Below are 23,730 nucleotides of genomic sequence, written 5' to 3'. Positions count from 1 at the left end.
GTAACATTTTCAGATTCTGGATTCGGCAGATTCTGAATTCGACACATTAGTGGATAACGCATCACTACACAGAAAAATTAAAGGAAATAAAACAAAGTTAATTCTCATAATAAATATTATTTCAACATTCCGTTAGCCTAATTAATGTACAGTAGAGGCGGCCGCGGTAACGCACATTAAATTAAAATAATATTTACAGAGAAAATATGAATTGCACTGTCATTATATTATAATATAATGCTAGGATTAACGATACGCAAGTATACGACTTCGTTACACGTTACAGTACAAGTCATAGTAAACCAGAAAGCTGAAATTGCATTCCGTTATTACTTCTCTATGTTTAGTCAACATCCGAGCCGAACAACCAGATTATTTAATTTCAAACCCCTTACATTAATATCAATCCTACAAATAATTTCTAAAATACATGGTACATGGGCAATTTCAGTTTTCTGCACTAAAATATTACATCAATCATTAGAATATATTTCTTACTCCACAACTTGATTTCCTTTGCAATAAAAACAAACAATAACTATAGTATTAGTGCTACAATTGGGCTATTTAATAATTATAATAATTGTGATACAAATTTATAACACATTGAAACCTCAACCGTCAAATTTATACAAAAATATATCAATAAAATATAACATTAAAGTAAAATATAAAATATTCCACTAAAACTGCAACGTTTCACCATTATGGCAGTGTTAAAGTAACAACCAACACTCATTCGGGACGTAGAGCAAGCCCAAACCACCAAGATATGGAGTAAGTCGAAACGTCTATACAAAACGAAATATTAAAAAACGGCGATAATGTAAAAGTAACGATACCTAATACAAATAATTATAAAGGATTTCGCTGGTGAATTTATTGCTTGAGGTGGAAAAATAACGATATATTTTCGAGCTAAGAATAGCCGAATAGGATAGGCGGTTCCAGTTTCTATATTTTTATATAAACAACAATTTCTTTGGTTCGACAACTAGCCTACTTTAAGCTAACACGTAAGACGTTCTCCGCGATGCTAGCGTTAAACTAAGCCGAGCGATCTAATACTATGTGCCAAACGATTTTTTTTCGGAACCGACCATCAGTCGTGACGTCATGTCTCGATCACGTGACGACCACAAAGACAACCTGACTGTGCCGTGCCAACATTAGGAACTAACCTGAACAACTGCGTTGGCACTGCATGTTCGCTTTGTGGCCATCGGATACTTAAAAACCGGCTCTAAACATTATATTAAAATACGGGCTATTTCACCATTCTAAAATAGGTATATTATGATTAAAATTATGATCTTGAGTCTAAAACTCGTTGGACTTCATTGTTGGAATAAAATATAAAAAGATCTACAGATCTAAGCTATAGAATGGTGAGAGAGCCAAATTTAAGTCTACACAGATGGTCAGCTTCTCTTGTTTCATTTCTGAACTTTACATAAGAAATATTGCTATATTTTTCCCTTTCTGAAAGACACTAGAAATCCTACCGAATTTTAGGGTTCATTCTAGGATATTTTAGTCCGCGGAGGGCCCGACAAAAGTGGAAGGACGTACAGAAGGCCATTGTCATACTGGACAAATAAGCCCAAAAAAATACACACAATTATAGGCTAAAAGGCCAGTAGAATATAGGCACTTGAAGTTTACATTAAAATTGAAGTCTTTACAACTTGATTAACTTGTAAAGCGGCTTTTTTGGTGTGATTCTAATACCTCAATCAACCTGAAAAGGAGTAGCGTAGTATGCTCCTTGAGGGGAGGCATGTGCCCTGCAGTGGGACGTGTATGGGCTGATGTTATAGACTTGCCACGGCCGTAGTATTTGGCCAATGAGAGAGTCAGACCGATCTGTGTAGAGCTGGGACTATCACTAGAGTATGTACAGGCGACGGCGACGGTATCAGATGGCGAGCGCGGCGGAGCGCTTGTCTCTGTTCTTGTTGCGCGCCACTGTCCGCGCCTTACACGCAGCGTTGTTCTGTAGATGCTGGGAAAGAAAATAAATAACCATGATCACCCATCATAATCATGATTTCCCTAGTGTATCCTGTTTTTCCCGGGATCCGTTTAACTTGAAGATTTGACAGGTACGATTTTTTTACAGAAGCGACTGGCTGTCTGACCTTCCGACCCGTGAATGGAAAACCAGCCTAATACAGGTTAGGTCACATTATCACATACCTTCGAAAATGCATTCCTCACGATGTTTTTCTTCACCGCTGAGCATGTATCATTTATGATCCAAACATGAATTCGAGAACAAATTCGACAATCATTGGTTTAGGCCTGTGCCGGATTCGAACGTGCGACCTCAAAGTGATAAGCAAGCGTTCTACCAACTGGGCTATCACGGCTCCACTAAGCAACTATCAATATAAGAAACGTTTCTTTCTATCTACATTTATAAAAAATGTAATGAGGGGGAGATGGAGTATAACTCCCCGATCCCTACCAGTAGCTGTGCTAGGTTTATTTCACCCCTCCTCGTTTTTACTTTAGTCTTCAATCGTATGGGCGTCAGACGTTACACACACAGATATACGATACCGCTAATATGTAGTGTCTGTGTAAAACGAGGTATTTTTATTATTATTACTTAGTATCACCTAGGCTGCAACTGCATTGCACTTTTTTAAAGAGTGGGAGCGCGAACGAGGTCGTATTATCTCGCTCTGGCAAATGGCGGTTGTGAGGGACAGAAAAGGAAGAAGCATAGCGTGGTGTGCGGGCTTTATTGTATGGCGCAGGACGTACCCGTTGCAGCTTGTTGAGCTTGACGGCGGGCACGTCCAGCGGCAGCACGTCGGCCAGCCCCAGCGCGGCCCGCAGCGCGGCCGAGTGCGGCGCCAGCGTCTGCAGGCCGGCGCCCAGCGCCGCGGCCAGGGCGCCGTAGGCCAGGCGCGAGCCCCACGACGGGCACGACACCGACTCCGAGCCCACGCGGATGGTGAGCGACGGCACCTCGTCTTCCTGCAACCGATCAACAGCTTTTTAAGTCCAATTACAAAAGAAGGGACCCACCAACCAGCATTGGAGCAGCGTGGTGGAGTACGCTCCATACCCCCTCCGGTTGATTGAGGGGGGCCTGTGCCCACCAGTGGGACGTATATAGGCTGTTTATGTTATGTTATATACAAAAGAAGGGAAAAAATTACAAAATTTTACAACCGATTCACGGTTGCGGTTCGGGCTATCAACTCGTCTTCGGCGATTTATCAGACCTCTAGAAGGTATTTTGTTTCCATAAGCTTATTTATTTATTTGTACACAATAAAACAGACATAAGGAACATACAAGCAAAATAGACAGTTTAGGTAAGCTTCTCCTTAAAATAAAGTTAATGCACTGGGAATCGTACCTGTGTCTCAATACTCTGTCTGGAAAACTCGGTCTTAGGAGGCTACTTCTGCTAAAGTAAGGCCAACCAGACGAGATAAAAAACGTATACAAGCGGAACGTTACTGAGTTACATTGCGATAGCCAGGGATTAATATCTCTGTCCTTATCACTCGTACGCGCAGTTATTGCGTCAGTTGGTCAACGACAGCTGTCGTTGTGTGTTTCGTGGTACAGGAAAGCAGTCAGTACCGCAGCTGTCAACATTTAGTCCGACGTTTTATGAACAAGTTCATTTCTATTTGGATTGCGGTCGAAGTGATACATATTTTTTCGTCTCCGTATTTACTTAGCTTTTGTTGTTATTATTCCGTGTCTGTTAGTTTTATTTTCGATTTTTGCTGTTATTATGAGTAGTTGATTTAAACACAGTATTGACAACATGATTGATAGTTTTATCATACACACAGCTGACTCGGACTCTTTCGACGAATGATCTTTGTCTACAGACGACAGCAATTAAAATTCGAACTTTATGATAATTTATTCAAATAAAAAGGTTTTGAACCCCTGAAACTTTGTTTACATTTTTTATCTCGTCTGGTTGGCCTTACTTTAATTTCATGCCCACGTCATCACATACGCTACAATACGAACCTCGAAGTACTTGAGTATGTCCCTGAAGGTGGCCCGCTGCAGCTTGCGGTCTCGCTTGGCGCGGTACTTGTGCGAGTCTCGGGCCAGTTCCTGCAGGCGGGGCAGTAGGTCCGCTATGAGCGCGTCGTCTCCACTCGCGTCGGGCTCCGATGTACATTCATGTGCGATGGCTAGGGCGCCGCCGGCTGCCATTCGTACCTGGATATGGGAAAGAGAATTCATTTAGTTTTCATTTATAATTTTACATTTTCGGGTTGCGTTTCCGGGAATTCGAGGGAAAAATTGGAAGATTCTCAGATTACCCAGGAAACTAATTGCAATTTCCGGAGTTTTATATTCTAGATTAATCATAAATAGTTTTTATGTTTATCCGCAATTAATGGCGTACATGTGACTAGTCGTGATAAAGTTCACGAGTTTCATTATACAGACAAAAAAAAAAATACAGCGTGAGAGAAAAGGCTCGCCATAAATTCACAATTTATTTTAGAATTTTTTAAAAAGTGTAAGTTGTTGTTTCGGATCCATTAGGCATTATGGGTGACGCTTACGCGGGACGAATTTTCACGATAAAAAATCACAAAATAAAACGCACACGCGAGATCCGGCTCGAAGGACCATAAAGATGTACGGTTCGTACAGCTTTACTTTATCATATCTGATAGAGAGATGAATTGCTGATTTATTTATAGGAATTAAATGACAAACTGATAGAGAGTACACGCGATGATTAATCGTGAACTAACGTGGGTCGACCTAGATTCGTGATGAATGTGCGATGTTATGTATCGTACAGGTAGATCCTAGAGATTCCATATTTTATTTTGTTTTCGTGCGCCGTCTCACCGCGTAAGTGTGAGCGAGAGACATAGTCCGCGCTCTTCTTATTCCTTAGCAACTTACGGTAATCAGTAAGAGATGTTAAATGACTTTAAGATTAATTAAGACCAAGAGGTGATGAGATGAGCGCCCGATACGAATTGGTCTGGGCGGAGTGTTGTGGCGCGGTGCGGTATAGTACAGGTAAGTGTAGTGTGTAGAGTGTAGTTTTTAGTCCAGCCAAGTAGTTAATGCGGCAAATCAATAAGTCACGTCAAAAAAAAATGTGTAGTGTAACGCACCTCCAGGCTGTGCGCCTCCAGCAGGTCCCTGAGGCGCGCCAGGCCGGGCGGCTGCGCGGCCAGCAGCGCGGCGGCGTGCGCGGCGGGCGGCAGCGTGAGCAGCAGCGCCCAGCCGTCCAGCGCCGCCGCGTGCAGCGCGCCCGCCTCCACCGCCGCGCCCGACACCTTCACGCTGCCGTCGCCCTGGGGACGACGTGTGCTTGTAGCGGCCACGACTGCTGGAAAGCGCCTCGAGCGCTACCCAGGCGAAAGTCACGCGCTTCCGCGACGCGATCGTGATACGCTACGATTAGGGTTGCCTATCGATAGTTTTTAAAACGTTTTTCGTTAAGCCGTTGATCCCGGTTACTGATGTAAGTAGTCGTCACGTGAACCATGTCAGGGGCCTTTGGCGGCTCAATAGTAACCCTGACACCAGGATTGATGAGGTTGGTAATTCACCTCACAACCCACACGATAGAAGATTTTTTTAAAACAATAGTATCGACAGTTCTAGGCGGCCTATTCTCACCACAGTGATGTATATAGGTTGTTTATGTGTCGTTACCTTGAGATAGCTGCCACTGAAGATAGTCTCGTACATGCGCATGACCTCGATGATCTCTGTGAGGTCCTCCTCTAGTAGGTAACACAGCACTGCCAGCGATGAACAGCACTGAAATATACACATCATAGATGTTAATACTTCTTCTATTTTGTAAATTTGACATTTGCGCATATAAAATTAAGTGCGCAATGCAAACAAATGTCAAATAGCAATATCGCTTTCTTAGATGAATTGCTTCGATGTGGCCATTTTTTTGTGTTTAGTTTAATTTTACTAACCTACTTTAAGTGCTACTAACACCAATGGAACTCTTTGTTTTCCGAATAAATAAAAAAAAAAATGAACTCCTCTGGTCTTCTTCTACCATGCTCTGACTATGTCATGTGTTATGTTAGACAAAGATGGTTGTCGAGACGTTATGGTTACCTCAGTGCGAGCCTCGATGGAGGCAGACTTGTCGGTGGCGGCGGCCACGAGCGCGGGGCGCACCTCGCGGACGTACTCCTCTGTGCCTTCCTCGCCGATCTGAAAACATACATTTACATATACATTGGTGCTAATTCCTGTAAACACCATCTAATTTTTAACCCCCGACGCAAAAACGACGGGGTGTTATAAGTTTGACGTGTCTGTGTAAATGTTTATGTGTCTGTCTGTGGCATCGTAGCTCCCAAACGGATGATCCGATTTTAATGCGGTTTTTTTTTGTTTGAACGGTATATCAGTCGAGAGTGTTCTTAGCTATGTTTGGTGGAAATCGGTTCAGGTCTTCAAGGGCATCAGGTCGTTTGTTAAGTGTGATAGGAATGTTACACGCTCAGTTTGCTTGCAAGCATATGTGGGATAAGTTATTTTTTTGCTTTTTGTCTGGTTTTTCACAGAAGCGACTACCTGTCTGACCTTCCAACCCGCGAAGGGAAAACCAGTCCAATACAGATTAGGTCACATACCTCCGAAAAAATCATTTCTCGGGAATGTGGGTTTCCTCACGATGTTTGCCTGCCGAGCATGTGATAATGATTGGTTTAGGCATGTGCTGGATTTGAACCTGCGACCTCAAAAGTCCTCTCACTTTCAGCGTTCTACCAACTGAGCTACCACGGCTCGTCGTTAATGTAAATAACAAAAAAAGATAAAATATACCTGCAAAGCTAAGAGCGGTGCGATAGCGGCGGCCGCACGCCTTTCTCCATCCTTTCCTCTCCGCAACGCTTTAGTGACGTGATCTGCCAGAGTTGCGCGCTGGTTGCTAAGCAGGGTGGTTAGGTTGCGACGTTGCAAGGCGCTGCGCAGCGATGTGAAGGCGGCGGCGCGGGCGGCGTTGGAACGCGCACTCAGTGCGTCTATAACCTCCATCACTTTTTCCTCTAGCTTCTCTTGCATATCATCTGAAATAAGATTTATTTAGTAAGTTAGATAGGTTCATTAGTTTATATGATATGAGCCGAGATAATGACCCTAATTCCTGCATACATTATTTTAAGTACCTATCGTTTTCTTATCCACCGAAAAGTAACAACACATTATAAGAATACATAGACTGCTATTTTAGAATATTTTGTCACAATTTTTGCATATCCAGTGACGATATAGTATAGACAATGGGGTGATCACCTGACACCATACAAATTCGTACCAAAAGTGGCTGCAAGTTTTCTTCTGGTTATTTGTGGCCCAACTCACCTCGATAGGTACCTATCGGTAATACGCAAGTGCCAAACACTGGCGATCATTCTACAAAAAAATGTTAGGATTTGTGAAGTCGCTTTGTTTGTTGAGTTGTTGTTGGTAAGGTCGCCTTTTCTACCAACCATTTAATTTTAATACGTTTCTTTTGTGTTTTTGTTTGACGTGGCTTATTGTAGATTTGCCATAAATTACATTAACTATTAGGCCGGACAGTGGCGCTGAGGGCTGTATGCTGTAAAACAATAGGCCTCAGGCGTGTCCCCTGAGGCATGTTGTCTTACTACAGGCCCAGTTGGCCCCGAACCTCGGCTCAGGGCGTCGTCTGAGAGGATTATATTTGAAGTATTTATCGACGCTAGTGGCCCGATAGCGATAAGCGCGAATGGTAGAAATCGTTTGTGTGCTTAACGAGTTTTTTGTATTGTATTGTTCACCAGTCATTTTACCTGCATACAAAAACGACGGAACTGTCCACCTAAGACATCCCAAGTTTTTTGTCTTACCTGTATTATTATCTATTCGCAAAAATACATAACATAAACAGCATATATATGTCCCACTGCTGAGCACAGGCCTCCCCTCAATCAACCGGAGGGGGTATGGAGCATACTCCACCACGCTGTGGTGGAGTGTGGTGATTCTCAAATATAAGCAACATTTTTTCAATGCGTGAAGAAATATTCATTTTATTTTCTATAGTACAATAATACAGGCTAATCCCTAAACAAAGGACTCCTATTGACGTATTCTACGACCAATTAACAAAAAATTCGAAATATTTTGACCATCTGATAATACATTCTCAAACAATATCTTGTAACAACTCGGCATAATGAACAAAATGTTTACCCCTTAGTAATAACGATGTATTATGTATGAGCTATATAAAACTGTTTTGATTTTCATTTTCAACTTCAAGGATAAGCATCAAATTAAGAATTTCTCATACAACGTTGAATGCACTATGATTTAATATGCATTTCTAGATAACGGTTGCTAAGAACATAGGTTTCCAATGAGCTAAAATCCATTACCCTATACGTATCAAATGACATTGTAGTGTTCAAGATAATCGTTATCGGAATGGATACATTGTATCTGAATAGATGAGGAGTTACCTAACTTTATAGAGACATAAACAGCTTATATCCCACTGCTGGACACAGACCGCGCAATCAACTGTTTGATTGGGGGTATGGAGCATACTCTAACATATTGTTTCAATGCGGGTTGGTGGAGGTGTTTTATAGCTGACGCGGTTGTGTGCAATTGCGTTCCCGTATCCCCGCCACACGGCGGCAAGGAGGAACACCGTTGGGTTTTAGTGGGTATATCGGACCCGGGGAGTCCCACATAACCACGTCCCCCCCCCGGGCGGCATGGTATGCGTAACGCATTGCCAAACGTCAAAAAAAAGGTGTTTTATAGCTAGCAGCCGGGGCTGATAACTAAACGTCTTCCGAAGCACTTTATATAGAATTAATATGTATATTAAATTGAGTATACGATGACGTAGAGTACTTGCTTTATACATATATGGAAAGGCAACGACATTATTTATTCAGCTGTATAGCTGTGTGTACATGTGCAATGTCAATGTATTACAATTTCTATAATGTACTAGCTTTTGCCCGCGACTTCGTCCGCGTGGCGTGTTATAAAAGAGAGATCTTTGTGTGTGTGGGAGTGCATATCAAATTTCAAGCATTTAACTTATGCAGTTTAGATTTTTTCATACATTTTCTTTTCCCGCTAACTCCCATTTTTCAATATACAGGTATAACTAAACTTTATATTTACTAAGGTATTCATGCATGCTAGATTGAAAACATCTATCTTACGCGGTTTCGATTTTTTCATACAAATGTTTTTTCCCGCTAACTCCCGTTTCCGTGGGAATTTTGCAATATCCTGTTGCAACTAAGCTTTAAGTTAACTAAGGTACCTGTATGCCAAATTTCAAGTGTCTATCTTAAGCGGTTTAGATTTTTCATACAAAAGGATTTTTCCGCTAATTCCCGTTTCCGTGGGAATACCGGGAATTCGTTTCTTAGTGCACCTCTACGGTACCTAAGCTACGTCCCTTCCAAATTTCAAGTGCCGTTCAAGTGACGTTTAGCCGTTTAGACTGTGCATTGATATGTCAGTCAGTCAGTTTCTCCTTTTATATATTTAGATTATTGCTTGCTCGGCCTTGTGGTAATTAATATAATTAATACTGCCATATTAATAGTCATAACCTCACGTGTATAATAAAAAATATATTTATTTTCATTTATATGGTTCTACATTTGACAGGTTTTTGATGCCTCCCTTTAAGTTTTTTTAAAAGCCTGTGTCGGTAGGAACTAGTAATATTATAATAAATAGGATGATCAGTAGTAGATCAATGATTGCTATACATATGTATACCACTATGTTCCATATTTCCATCTATACTAATATTATAAAGCTGAAGAGTTTGTTTGTTTGTTTGTTTGTTTGAACGCGCTAATCTCCGAAACTACTGGTGCGATTTGAATAATTCTTTTTTTGTTGGATAGTCCATTTATCGAGGAAGGCTATAGGCTAAATAACATTACGCTATGACCAATAGGAGCAAAGACAGAGCGGTAAATGTGTAAAAAACGGGGAAAATTATTCATTTTTGAAGGCTTTCTTTGCGTGCGCTGCGAAAACGGTTCAAGATACACAAAAAATATGTATGAAAGAATTATTCCTCTATACATGATCTAAAAAAAAGTCCGCGACGGCATATGTCTATCTTTTAAGGTTTAGTCACAATGACCGTTTTTATGGTACCAAATTTGGTCGAAATAATTTGTTTAAGTTGTATCAACATAATAATATTAATCTTTATTCAAATATAAATATAAATATGTTGTTGGTTAAGAGTACTTCATCTATACTTATAATAAATCTGTAGAGAGGTCAATTCTGTACATTAAATATTTTTTCAAAATAACTATCAGGGGGTGATAAGTGGTCGATACTGATGCCAAAAATGCAATCAGTAAAATTTTTGTCTGTCTGTCTGTCTGTCTGTCTGTCTGTCTGTCTGTATGTTCCTTATAGAAACAAAAACTACTGGACGGATTTTAATGAAACTTGGTACAATTATTCTTCACACTCCTGGACAGGTTATAGTATACTTTTCATCACGCTACAATCAATAGGAGCAGAGTAGTGAAGGGAAATCCTTTTGTATGAAAAATCTAAACCGCTCAAGTTAGACGTTTGAAATTTGGCATGCAGGTACCTTAGATACCGTAGAGGTGCACTAAGAAAGGAATTCCCGAAATTCCTACGGGAACGGGAATTAGCGGGAAAATCCTTTTGTATGAAAAATCTAAACCGCTCAAGTTAGACGTTTGAAATTTATCATGCAGGTACCTTAGATACCGTAGAGGTGCACTAAGAAAGGAATTCCCGAAATTCCTACGGGAACGGGAATTAGCGGGAAAATCCTTTTGTATGAAAAATCTAAACCACTCAAGTTAGACGTTTTAAATTTGGCATGCAGGTACCTTAGATACCGTAGAGGTACACTAAGAAAGGAATTCCCGAAATTCCCACGGGAACGGGAATTAGCGGGAAAATCCTTTTGTATGAAAAATCTAAACCACTCAAGTTAGACGTTTGAAATTTGGCATGCAGGTACCATAGGTACCGTAGAGGTGCACTAAGAAAGGAATTCCCGAAATTCCCACGAGAACGGGAATTAGCGGGAAAATCCTTTTGTATGAAAAATCTAAACCACTCAAGTTAGACGTTTGAAATTTGTCATGCAGGTACCTTAGATACCGTAGAGATGTACTAAGAAAGGAATTCCCGAAATTCCCACGGGAACGGCAATTAGCGGGAAAATCCTATTGTTTGAAAAATCTAAACCACTCAAGTTAGACGTTTGAAATTTGGCATGCAGGTATCATAGGTACCGTAGAGGTGCACTAAGAAAGGAATTCCCAAAATTCTCACGGGAACGGGAATTAACGGGAAAATCCTTTTGTATGAAAAATCTAAACCATTCAAGTTAGATGTTTGAAATTTGGCTCGCAGGTACCTTAGATACCGTAGAGGTGCACTAAGAAAGGAATTCCCGAAATTCCTACGGGAACGGGAATTAGCGGGAAAATCCTTTTGTATGAAAAATCTAAACCGTTCAAGTTAGACGTTTGAAATTTGTCATGCAGGTACCTTAAATACCGTAGAGGTACACTAAGAAAGGAATTCCCGAAATTCCCACGGGAACGGGAATTAGCGGGAAAATCCTTTTGTATGAAAAATCTAAACCACTCAAGTTAGACGTTTGAAATTTGGCATGCAGGTACCATAGGTACCGTAGAGGTGCACTAAGAAAGGAATTCCCGAAATTCCCACGAGAACGGGAATTAGCGGGAAAATCCTTTTGTATGAAAAATCTAAACCACTCAAGTTAGACGTTTGAAATTTGTCATGCAGGTACCTTAGATGCCGTAGAGGTGTACTAAGAAAGGAATTCCCGAAATTCCCACGGAAACGGGAATTAGCGGGAAAATCCTTTTGTATGAAAAATCTAAACCACTCAAGTTAGACGTTTGAAATTTGGCATGCAGGTACCATAGGTACCGTAGAGGTGCACTAAGAAAGGAATTCCCGAAATTCCCACGGGAACGGGAATTAGCGGGAAAATCCTTTTGTATGAAAAATCTAAACCACTCAAGTTAGACGTTTGAAATTTGGCATGCAGGTACTTTAGTAAACTTAAAGCTTAGTTGCAACAGGATATTACAAAATTCCCACGGGAACGGTAGTTAGCGGGAAAAACATTTGTATGAAAAAATCAAATCTAAATAAAAGGAGAAACTGACTGACTCAGGGACTGACATATCAACGCATAGCCTGAACGGCTAAACGTAGGCATTTGAAATTTGGAAGGGACATAGCTTAGGTACCGTAGAGGTGCACTAAGAAAGGAATTCCCGGAATTCCCACGGAAACGGAAATTTGCGGGAAAATCCTTTTGTATGAAAAATCTAAACCGCTTAAGTTAGACGCTTGAAATTTGGCATGCAGGTACCTTAGTTAACTTAAAGCTTAGTTGCAACAGGATATTGCAAAATTCCCACGGAAACGGGAGTAAGCGGTAAAAAAACATTTGTATGAAAAAATCGAAACCGCGTAAGATAGATGTTTTCAATTCAATTCAATTAAATTATTTATTGCATTCCATGTAGTACAATGGGGTGTTACATAGGCATAGGAACTAAAACATGGACCCTGTAGGGCACAGCAACGTTGAAGGGAAGAGAGGAAGTGTGTATTAAAATTAAAACTCAATGAACAATCAATTAAAAAAAAATCAATTCAATCAATTGATTCAATCTAGCATGCATGCATACCTTAGTAAATATAAAGTTTATTTTTGGCTGTATTTTGAAAAATGGGAGTTATTGGGAAAAAAAAAATTATGAAAAAATCTAAACTGCATAAGTATGCACTCCCACACACACAAAGATCTCTCTCTTATATAACACGCCACGCGGACGAAGTCGCGGGCAAAAGCTAGTTAAAGATAAATCAGGCAATATTGGAAATAATATTAGTATTGCCTTTTAGATATTAAACACTCAAGATCGGCCTCCGTGGTCCAGTGCTCATGATCCGGAGGTCCCGGGTTCGAATCTCGGTGGGGACAAATCATAAAAATCACTTTGTGATCCCTAGTTTGGTTAGAACATTACAGGCTGATCACCTGATTGTCCAAAAGTAACATGATCCGTGTTTTGGAAGGCACGTTAAGCCGTTGGTCCCGGTTATAACTTACTGATGTAAGTATGTAGTCGTTACGTGAGTCATGTCACGGGCCTATGGCGGCTCAATAATAAACCTGACACCAGGGTTGATGGGGTTGGTAATTCACCTCACAATCCACACGATAGAAGTAGAAGAATACTCAAGATCTTTCGACACACATTGGTGGGTAAAAACATATTAACACGCTGCGCTATTGCTCAACCAGTCCAATTCATAAAAATACATGAATACCGTAATTTGGACTTCGTCCCAAAGCTATTTATCTAGAGCGAATTTATTTACTAACATGACAACACATGTAATAGTATTATCATATCATCCAGACTAATATTATAAATGCGAAAGTAACTCTGTCTGTCCGTTACTTTTACACTCTTAAATCGCTAAACGGATATAGATGAAATTTAGTGTGGAGATAGTTTAAAACTTAAGGAAGATTGTTATTATATAAAGAAAACATAAACAGCCTATATACGTCCCATTGCTGGGCACAGGCGTCCCCTCAAACAACCGGACGGGGAATGGAACATATTCCACCACGCTGCTCCACTGTGGGTTGGCAAGAAAAGAAAGGATATGGTCAATGAACAAGCTGATCCCAAAAATAATAAAACCGCAATTTGCTATACTAGCGTGTAGTAATAAAATGTGTTGACTGTTTTAACAGATGTTATTTATCCCGGAAATCACTCCTAAGGGGATGAAAAGGGGATGGAAGTCCACACAACCTATCCCTAACTGAATTACGTAATATTCGATGGAAATCTTGGAATTTAATAAACTACCAATAATTAACGTACCTATGTCAATTAATTTGTAGTCTGCTAGCACTTACAAGGTCAATTTGGTTTGCATTGAACAGTTTAATTTTGGACGTCAATCACCACAATTTGTGAATGGTAACTAAAAGTCCGTTTACCTACCCTGAAGATTTGACAGGTCCGGTTTTTTACAGAAGCGACTGCCTGTCTGACCTTTCAACGGCCCCATGGCTCGATATAGATCAAAAAAAATTTTCTTGTAAATTATATTCCAAAGGTACCTTTCGTAGTGGAGTGAAAGTCCAAAGACCTTGTACGCAGATACGACTTCGTTTCAATCACATTGACGCTAATTATATTTGCCCTTGGCATTCTGCATTCTGTACAAGATTACCTGTTTCTATGTCAAAAATAGTTCACTGATATGTTGGCGAATACTAAATTTTGTTTCTGGATTGGATTAAAAACCACGCAGTGAAAGTATTAACATATAATGAATTGTTTCCTGTAGTAGTTGTTAATATACTAACCCTAGTTTGTAAGTCTATTAATAACGTTAAAGATGAATAAGGCAATATTGGAAATAATATTATATAATTGCCTTTTAGGTATTAAATACTCGGCCTCCGTGGTCCATTGGTTTAGCGTTGAGCTCAGGTCCTGGGTTCGAATCCCGGTGGGGACATATCACAAAATCACTTTGTGATCCCTAGTTTGGTTATGACATTAGAGGCTGATCACCTGATTGTCCGCAAGTAAGACGATCCATGCTTCGGGAGGCACGTTTAGCCGTTGGTACCGGTTACTACTTACTGATGTATGTACGTAGTCGTTACATGAGTTATGTCAGGGGCCTTTGGCGGCTCAGTAGTAACCCAGACACCAGGATGAGGTTGGTAATCTACCTCACAACCCACACGATAGAAGAAGACGATAGAACTTCTTCTATCGTGTGGGTTGTTACACCGAATGTGTTTCTTTAAAAAGGCGCTTATGTACGTGGTTTCCACGTAAGTACGCTTAGCATTGTGTACAAAATTACTTGTTTCCATGTCAAATATAGTTTAAAATAGTTCACTGAGAGCAGACGTAGTGATTGATATGTTAGATAGACGCGGTTGCATAATTTCGAGGCAAAACAAATAGTTGTCGTCCAAGGTTATCGCGGTGTTACAAAAAATGATAAGCTAAATATAAGGCCAGTGGTTGGACCTTGGGATCTTAACAACGAGTGGTTCGACTATGAACTCATGTACATAAAAATAGGATCTGATCCTTTTGTCGAGTCATTGAAGGTCGTTTACCTGATGACTAGTGCTTTATTTGTTTACGAGCTCGCAAAGTCTTCCGCCTCATCTTCAGGTTTATGCATCAGGTAGAAAGTGACGTTGCACGCTAATAATAATAGAACACTAGACCGTATTTCTAAACAGCTACATCTTGCGAATTTTTTGTTTAGACAAATATTTCTTTTGACTTGAGAAGTATTGTCCTCTTTTGTAAAAGCGTCTACAAATAAATTTTACATAATGCGACGTTGGCGATCGGTTGGCCAACGGTGCCCCTTGATGGACAGGAAATGGTGCGTGAAGTGCTGACAACTGAATGTTTCTTCGCCACATTTTAGTGTTTATTTATTGTTGCCTATCAATAGGCACTGTAATTAAAGATCCTATGGGTAATAAAATAGACGCAAATCTTGTTTGCCTTAAATAGCAGCTAGGCGAGACTGAAGGCTGCAAGTTGTAAAAAAAAATAATTCTTTATTTGCGTTGTTGTTGTTGTTGTAATATGACGACTTATGGCTGTGCGCATCTCAATAGATATACTATCGTATATCCTGTATAGTCGCCTTATAGTGAAAACCACGTAAGCACCTTTTTGAAAAATCACATTCTGCAATACATTTTTGACATTGCAATAGACACTCTAGTTTCAATTCAAGTCAAAATTCGTGAGCTTAAGTTTTACCCAGATTGAAATTAATTGAATGAAATCGAGATTTTGTTGAAAATCACACCAGAAGGGGATTTTTCAGAAAGCCGCTTACGTGGTTTTCACTATAAGGCACCTTTATATAGAAGCTAGTTGGCCGGAATTTGCGGATGCCTCAAGGCCGGTAACAATGCACCGCGATCTCCGTTCTACTTTTCTCATTCGCATCCGCTCTTGAAGATTACTTCTATAATCAGTAATGTGCCGTTTCCGAGAATGTTCCGCTATCGGGACGTTATGTAAAAAGACTAAAAAAGCTTTATACCTAGCCTTTAGGCAGATAAGACTAGAGCACAAGAAAAAATTGAAAAAAGCAGCCAGTGTCCTTATTAGAGTTTTTGTTTGGTAGTTTAGTAAGAAGTTTTGACTAATAAGAGTAAAGTCTTAGCCAGTGATGTGCCGTTCCAAAAATGGCGCAAAACTTATGTGAAAAGAGCTTTATTACCTATCTTTTAGGCGGATAAGACCACAGAGTACAAGAAAGAACAATTTAAAAAAGAAAAATCAGCCAGTGTCCTTAAGGGAACATTCCCGGAAATGGCACATCACTGTGTACAATCTTATTCAATCTCGAACGTAATCGACGACGCGTCGCTCACATTATGACGTAACGCCAATATGTACACACTTCGTACATACTAAACAATACATTCGGACTGGATTATAAACAGTGTTAAAACTTTCCGATTTACTTTATACTTGCAAACTTACTAGAATATTACACGTCTGTGATCTACTTGGCTAGACAGTACTGCGAATTGTCAAAGTAACTTGCTTTTTTATTCAGAAATCAGAATCATTTATTCAACGTAATTATCAGGGATAAACTTGTTGAACTTGGTAACATTTTTGAATTTACGTCATTTCGCAAGGTGTTATGGCTGAGTAGAAGAAATGACAAGAAACTGCAACAGCAACACATCTTTTAAAAACCAATGAGGGTATACATTACAAGTTATTTAATAACTAGAGAAACACATTCAATACCAGATATTTTTATCATTCAGGTAGTCATTAATCTTATAAGCTTTTTTACATAAAGTAAGCTTCACATGAGCTTTAAATTTATTTTCTGACACATTTAAAATATTATCTGGTATTTTATTGTAAAAACGTATACATAACCCCAAAAAATGATGAATTTAATTGTCCTATATTGTATCTAATTATATTATTAAAAAGTATAGGCAATTAAAGCTAGTTCCTCAGCCAACTTAATAAATATATTATTAATAATAAAAATATATTTCAATAAGTCAAAAATAATCTAAGCAACTTTCTTTTGTCTATTGGGAATTTAAAAAATAGTTGAATTAAAATAGTAGTTACCTGTGTCATCATGTATGCTCTTGAGGTCGGACTGGCCTGATGTCTCGGAACAGTTGTCGATGGTCATGTCTATGCCGGCATCTTCGTCTGATGAGTATGGTTGCTCGGTTCTTCTGTGCTCTGAAATTGTAAATAGACCATTATTATGTATAAAAACAAGTAATTGTAATTTGACTATTATTGGCCAGCAAGACATAGACACTGCAAGAATATTATCTAGAAGAGAAACATGCTTTGTGTATCTTTAAAAAACAGCCTAAATAGTAATTGTAGTGTAAAATCAAACAGTATTTATAAGTGTAATAGCATCATAAACAGTAATAAGTTCTCTGACTGGCAATAAATTTATTTTATTCTTTATTATTCTTCTTCTTAGAAACATTTCACTAGTCATGATAGCAGGATTTATTTATTCACAATAAAACAGTGTACCGGGTACAGCGTTTCATGACCTGATCATGTAAAGTCTTAAACTATACTTACTAAGTAATTGTTAATTAAGTTTGTAATGGTATTCTTAATTATTTAGCAATAAAGATAGCATAATAGGTAGAGTATAGATGTTAGTGAAAAAAAAAAAATACATTAGTGACCTTTGGGCGTGGTGATATAACTAGTATATTACCAGCTTTGAAGTGTAATAGTAGTCTTGCACCACTTTTATCCAATTACATACATTGGAGAGATGAATAGATAGATTGACTCATTGCCATCCGAGGTTATACTACGACACAGTTATGAGTTGGTCATTAGGACAGATCAACACAGATAGCTTCTATTGAGATATCTTTTCCTGTATACATACTGTAGATATATTAAATATTGTTTAATGTATTTAACTTGTATGCATTTTACACTTATATTTCATGTGGTGTTTGTTGTTTATTTATAAAAAAATTAACCCAGTTACTCCTGAAACTATTTATGGTCTCCGGATTTCGTAATTTTTCAATATGTGTTTTATTGTGGTGCCAAAGTCTTCGGAAAAATAGTGAATAAAATCTATCTCTTCTGGGAAAGCGGGAAAATCATGGCCGTTTAAACGCCCAGTAGGAATATCCACTACTAACATACACAAGGAAATATAGCTGTATTAAAATACAATTTAAGTTTTCTTGGGCACTTTTATTTGCAACATAAACATTTTAACTGTAATATGATAATATTTCTACTATTCGGCAGTGTGATATGTAAGAAAACATGCTTTGGGGTGCAGAGAAACAGTACATTTTTTACAAAAATAATTAGTTTTTTTCTTGCATACAGCACACCTCAGCTGATTTTCTTTATATTCCACCAGATGCTCCATTCTGTCATAACGGGACGTTTCACGATAGTTTCTTGACGTTGGACGTGGACCACGCTTTTCCATTTTTTGATACGTCTCCAGAGTTCTCCAGTAAGCTTCTTGCCACCGCCCTGCGATAAGTCAGATGATAATATTCGCCACTATCAGCCTTGTACAACTGCCAAGCATTGTAAACAGCCATGTCGAGGCAATGACACATCAATGAAAAATACCATTTTCCCCCCTGATGCTGGTCCTATATTTTGGTCAGCTCAATCTCGATTTTTTGCCCCTCTGGGAATCTATGTGCATTGTGACGGTTCCTTCACTGATATTTTTGATTACGTGGCACTGTCACGGCTATAAGAGGTGTATCACATACGGTAGGTGCAGTGACATCTGATATAATCTGTTCTGGGGGATCCGCAGCTTCATCAATAGATACAATGCCTGTACATCTTCTGCTTGAGCTTTCAGCTGAGATCCTGAAAAACCCAACAATTTGAATCAATATATAAAAACTAATAAATAACTGTGTAATGGTAATAAATGTATTATGAACAAATGTATAACTATTTCGCTTACTAGCTTACCTAGAAGATTATGCCAAGTTACAACTTCTTCGCCTCCAGAATCCTCATCAGTTATATCAGCGTTCGCATTTTCAGGTGGTAAAATAGCTACGCCACTTGGCAATTGATCGTTATCGTCAATACACTCCAGATCTTCGATAATTTCAATCAATCTCAACGGTTTCATATAGCGCGGCCTGGAAAACATAACAGACGTTGATTCTCCTACTGGGCGTTTAAACGACCATAAACTTTCAAGATCAAAATTGATATAAAAAACTCTTGTAAGATACTTTATTTTCCATTTCTTGACTAATATGTACTTACGTCTCAATAAAGCTATAAGTAATAAACAATAATATCTCGAAAAACTAATAAAAACTTACCTCTTAGAAGCCATATTTCGAAATATTTTATTAACTGTCACTTAAAACCGCAAAATTAATTGAAAATAGGCACACAAATAGCATAAACAAGTTACTGTCATGAAGTTTAATTAACACTAAGGAGAATAACGCAGAGATAACTAGTGTAGAAAACATTAATTCTACAAATAATCGAGGGTAGATTTGATAAGTATTGGCGGGCGTTTAAAAGGCCAGTAGGGGAATCTGGGTTAAAATATCACAAGATTACCTAGCTTATTATCATAACAACAAAGCTTGATTCTTTTATTAGTATAATGGCTTAGAAAGTAACATAACCATTTAAGCTTAGTATACTCTGATTATAAGTAGGAAGTGACTGGCATCAACTGTGTGTTGTGAAAGATAATGCCAAATTACATAATGACCTATGTAACATCAGTTTTCAAGGCCAAACAAGTTTTGTTTTCAATACAAATCTAGTCCCAAATGCATTTCTAATATACTCTGTCACATGCCAATGCTAGCCACGCGCTTGCCCGTCTTTGTTTACTAATGCAACAAAGAGCAAAACCACATGGGAATAATTCACAATGTTATGAAATCTCGAAAGTAAAGGTTGAATCGAGGATCAGGTGTTTGCGAAACTATGAGCTAGGTGGAGCGGGCTGGTGACGTTTATAGCGAGCATATGGCAGGCTGGACCAGGGTAACGGCACGAGGGCTGGCGGCCGCGAGCGCGGTAATCGACGTGGACGTGTCGTGCCCGCGGAAAGTCCGCGCCACAAGGTCGCCGCGTGATCTCACTTGGCAAATTCCAGGTGTGCGCGTCTCGCCAAAACCCACAAATTCTATTTCTCCTACTCAACAAAAAAATTACTCACCGAATTTTCCTTTATTTTTCTTTCCTTTAGGCATGGTGACGGATGAAAGCTGACTTACAATAAAACGATAAAATATATTCACTAGATATTTTTGCTAAGATTCTCACTTGATCAAGACGGAGAAAAGTTCGATATATCAGTTCCTATAGAACGATTTGGGCACCGAATGTAACATAAAACTAAAATTTCAGAAAAACTTTTTAACATGTTTAACCGTGTAACATGCACACACGACTTCGCTTTTTTGCGCAATGCGCTGTCACTGCGCGGGAGGGGGAGTTTTATGACGCCATTTTGAAATTCCAGTGTTGCCATCTAATAAACACAAAGTCCACTAAATTAAAAAAAAAGGTAATATGTTGTACTGACGAGACATTTTACTACATATAGCCCAGGTCTGTTATTAAATAAAATACGAATTATAGGTAATTATGATTGTATAATTATTATTGATTCAATTTTACTATACTATCAAACAATCGTGTATTTTTATTTTATTTTTTGCAATATTGTACGACTACCGCATTGAAGGGTATATTAATTTGACTGGCTATAATATTCGAAGAAATAAAAAAGGTGATGGGATGACACATCAAACGCGGTAAAAACAGAGTCGAGAATTTTTCGAATCTATTGCACCAGTCGTGAAATATTGCGATACTTTTATAAAATTATGAAATATTTTACGTGACGTACTGTTATGTTTCATTATATCACGTTTTTTTTAATTAGTCATAACTGAATCTATTTGTTTAGAATTCTCGTAAGATTAAAATTTAAAAAAGTAATAAGTATATAGATCTAATTAAATTAATGTAAATCGTATTGTACAGTATGATAGAAATTATCATAATATTACGAATCGACTTACAGTACAGCAAAGACCAAGTAAATACTTGATCCTTGCAGTAAATTAAATCAGTAAAGTTCACCTTTTCAATGAGGGACTTTTCAGGTTACGTTCACTAAAAACAATATAGATGGCGTTGTACAGCTTTTACGTGATAATTACTTATTTTCTCATAACTCGGGTACATAATTATTTTAAAATACTATGAAATGTCAGAAGCATGTATAAAAATAATGGATGCTTGATATTTGGATCACATTTTGTATAGAATTATGTTGCTACCTTTATTGCTTCTCTTTATTTTGATCAGAATAATAATGGGTGGAAGATGTAATTCTGCCTGGAAAATTTATACCAACCCAAAAAAAGATAAAAGATGCATATGTCTGTTATCCATGAAATTAGAAGGTTAAACGAAGAAAAATCTGTATAGCGCCATCTATATTGTTTTAAAGGAATGTAGCCTGGAAAGTAGCTCATTTTAAAATTCAGAACCAAGATCCTGGTGAATACCTATATGAATATCTCTGTACTCATTATATATTTTTTTGTTGTTTGTGTTTTATGTGCGTTTCTTCCTGTATTGTATTTTTATTGTATTGTAATAAGTAATTTTATACTTATTTTAATAACAGCTTAATAATATTTTTTTTCACCTTGGGAAATTTGTGGTTCTGCCCACCCCAAAAAAGATTTATGCAAAACAAACATATAAGAGTACAATTAATAACAGAGAAAGTTTTTTTAATGGTTTTAAGATAATATATAATAAATAATTAATATGAGAAATTGGTGTCCTAAGTGATACAAATAGTATTGTAGCCCTTTGAGGCAAATATTAAACTTTCGGCTTGTTCCAGTTGTAGGTATTTATGCCTGCGTTTAATTAACATAACTTTAAAATACTAATATATTTTTTGTAATATGTAAAATTCTTAAAGCCAAGTTATTATAAATTATGAGGAACTTTGGTATATCCATTTTTATAATTAGCATTTTGAGATATTAGTTGAATATCTTACTAACACAATATAAAATACAGATTATGGTCAAATGTTCATCCGTAATATTTGACGAATTTTTTTGTTCCTGTGCTCGTTCATCCTTGTGATTATGATTTTTCCAGCGAGCCTTTGCTTCTTTAGATCCTGAGAGTTTTCCATAGCGAAATTCAGCACATTGCACTGTCACTACAGGAGGGATGCCTAAAAAGATCCATCTTGATGCTTTTCTTTTCAATGAAGGTGATCCTCTCATCTCTTCCACTTCGCGTCCATTTATGTACCACCGTAATTCAGAGTCTGGTGCACCACGACAATATGCTTGCATCTCTTCTTCGTCTTCAAATTCCTCTGCTAATCCTTCAAGCAGCGGTCGCCTGGCCTGATGTCCATGCACCTGCATATAGGCTGAACGAGCTTCGAACTTGTAAGGTGGCACGTCTCTTTCAATGTCACATCTATATAGTCCTGTGGCGTCTTCAGTCAGCGATCCAAGTTTGAGGCGACAGGCAGTGGGACCACAAGCCAGCATTTCCACTTTCCCAACACCAAGAATCGGGAAGGAACGGGTGCTGGGTGCAGTGCCAGGCCGGTATCTGAAGAACTCGTTGGGTCCTTTGAACCAGTTGAGAAGGGTGAAGTTGGCATCGTAGCGACACTCGATTTCAACTTCATCTTGATTTGGTGGAACTACTTCTGGAACTATGAGGTGGGTGATGTTGAATGGCCGCGCAAACGTTCCTGTAGCACATGCCAGCACGAGCAACAGTAACACGGGCATTATGACGGGAGCTCGTGTCGCGCGCGCGCTACACACTGCGCCCTCTCCAGCCTAACATGATCTTAATTAAGCAGTTTATTAAACTTCAACACTTAACCGGCGGACTGATCCCTCGTAGAGAAACTACCTAATATTGTTTGTCGATTTTAATGAACAGAAAACTTCGTAAATTGGTATTGCTGGGGGTTCAAATAAAATGTTGTCTTCTAAATAAGGGGAAACTGCGTCGAGTAACGCAATAATTTATTCTATCTCTTTCATCGATAAAAGTTGGTGGCGTGAGTTTATGTTATACAGAAACGTAGAAGCCTATTTTTATTACTTTAGCCAAATCTCTCCTTCGCTGGAAGCTGGTTTTTAAAGTAAACCCTCCATGTAAGTTTGAAATAATATTAGTAATTTAAATAACATTTAAAGTTTCATCCAAAAAATAATAAAGTCTTAGGTCCTCATTGGTCAAGCTGTAGCCGAGGGGTTAATAGGTGCTGATCGCTCGTTTAAAACACTCGGGATATATGTGTCATCCAATTTGCGAAATAAGATGTCGCTAACGCTACTATACTACCATAATAACAATAAATTGCTTCGTCATACAGGTTGAGATTGTTCCTAGAAGTCATAATATACTTATGTTATAGTTTGAACTGACCGAGTACAGTTAAGAACGATGAAAAATGATGGGGACGAAGAAAATAAATACCTAAATAGACTCTTAGAACTCGACAAAGTCACCAGAAGAT

The 23,730-nt window shown here is 38.5% G+C and overlaps 2 protein-coding genes across 2 annotated transcripts; both read right to left on the bottom strand.

The window, feature by feature from the left end:
* Nucleotides 1–101: 101 nt before the first annotated feature.
* LOC126367054 (interferon-related developmental regulator 1-like) lies at nucleotides 102–20,626 on the bottom strand. Its single transcript, XM_050010445.1, has 9 exons — nucleotides 20,359–20,626; nucleotides 17,250–17,369; nucleotides 6,823–7,067; nucleotides 6,106–6,204; nucleotides 5,680–5,787; nucleotides 5,133–5,315; nucleotides 4,012–4,209; nucleotides 2,773–2,988; nucleotides 102–2,005 (listed from the first exon to the last, which is right to left on the bottom strand). Exons 1-9 carry the CDS (start codon nucleotides 20,390–20,392, stop codon nucleotides 1,919–1,921), a joined length of 1,290 nt encoding a protein of 429 aa, XP_049866402.1. The 5' UTR covers nucleotides 20,393–20,626; the 3' UTR covers nucleotides 102–1,918.
* Nucleotides 20,627–21,931: 1,305 nt separating this feature from the next.
* Nucleotides 21,932–23,024, bottom strand: LOC126367086 (uncharacterized). Its single transcript, XM_050010491.1, has one exon. It carries the CDS (start codon nucleotides 22,988–22,990, stop codon nucleotides 22,214–22,216), a length of 777 nt encoding a protein of 258 aa, XP_049866448.1. The 5' UTR covers nucleotides 22,991–23,024; the 3' UTR covers nucleotides 21,932–22,213.
* Between the last annotated feature and the right edge of the window lie 706 nt (nucleotides 23,025–23,730).

The sequence above is a fragment of the Pectinophora gossypiella genome, chromosome 5 (genome assembly GCF_024362695.1).
Source record: "Pectinophora gossypiella chromosome 5, ilPecGoss1.1, whole genome shotgun sequence".
Taxonomy (NCBI): Eukaryota; Metazoa; Arthropoda; class Insecta; order Lepidoptera; family Gelechiidae; genus Pectinophora; species Pectinophora gossypiella.
The sequence above is the reverse complement of the archived record's forward strand: the minus strand, read 5'-3'. Positions and strand labels throughout refer to the sequence as shown.

What these genes read in the sequence shown, in the direction of transcription:
- LOC126367054 (XM_050010445.1), bottom strand. Translation starts at nt 20,392, where the DNA reads ATGCCTAAAGGAAAGAAAAATAAAGGAAAATTCG. An exon ending in GAGCATACATGATGACACAG is followed by an intron (nt 7,068 to 17,249) that starts GTAACTACTATT and finishes ATCTTATTTCAG; the next exon opens with ATGATATGCAAGAGAAGCTA. An exon ending in TGGAGGCGCACAGCCTGGAG is followed by an intron (nt 4,210 to 5,132) that starts GTGCGTTACACT and finishes TCCCATATCCAG; the next exon opens with GTACGAATGGCAGCCGGCGG.
- LOC126367086 (XM_050010491.1), bottom strand. Translation starts at nt 22,990, where the DNA reads ATGCCCGTGTTACTGTTGCTCGTGCTGGCATGTGCTACAGGAACGTTT.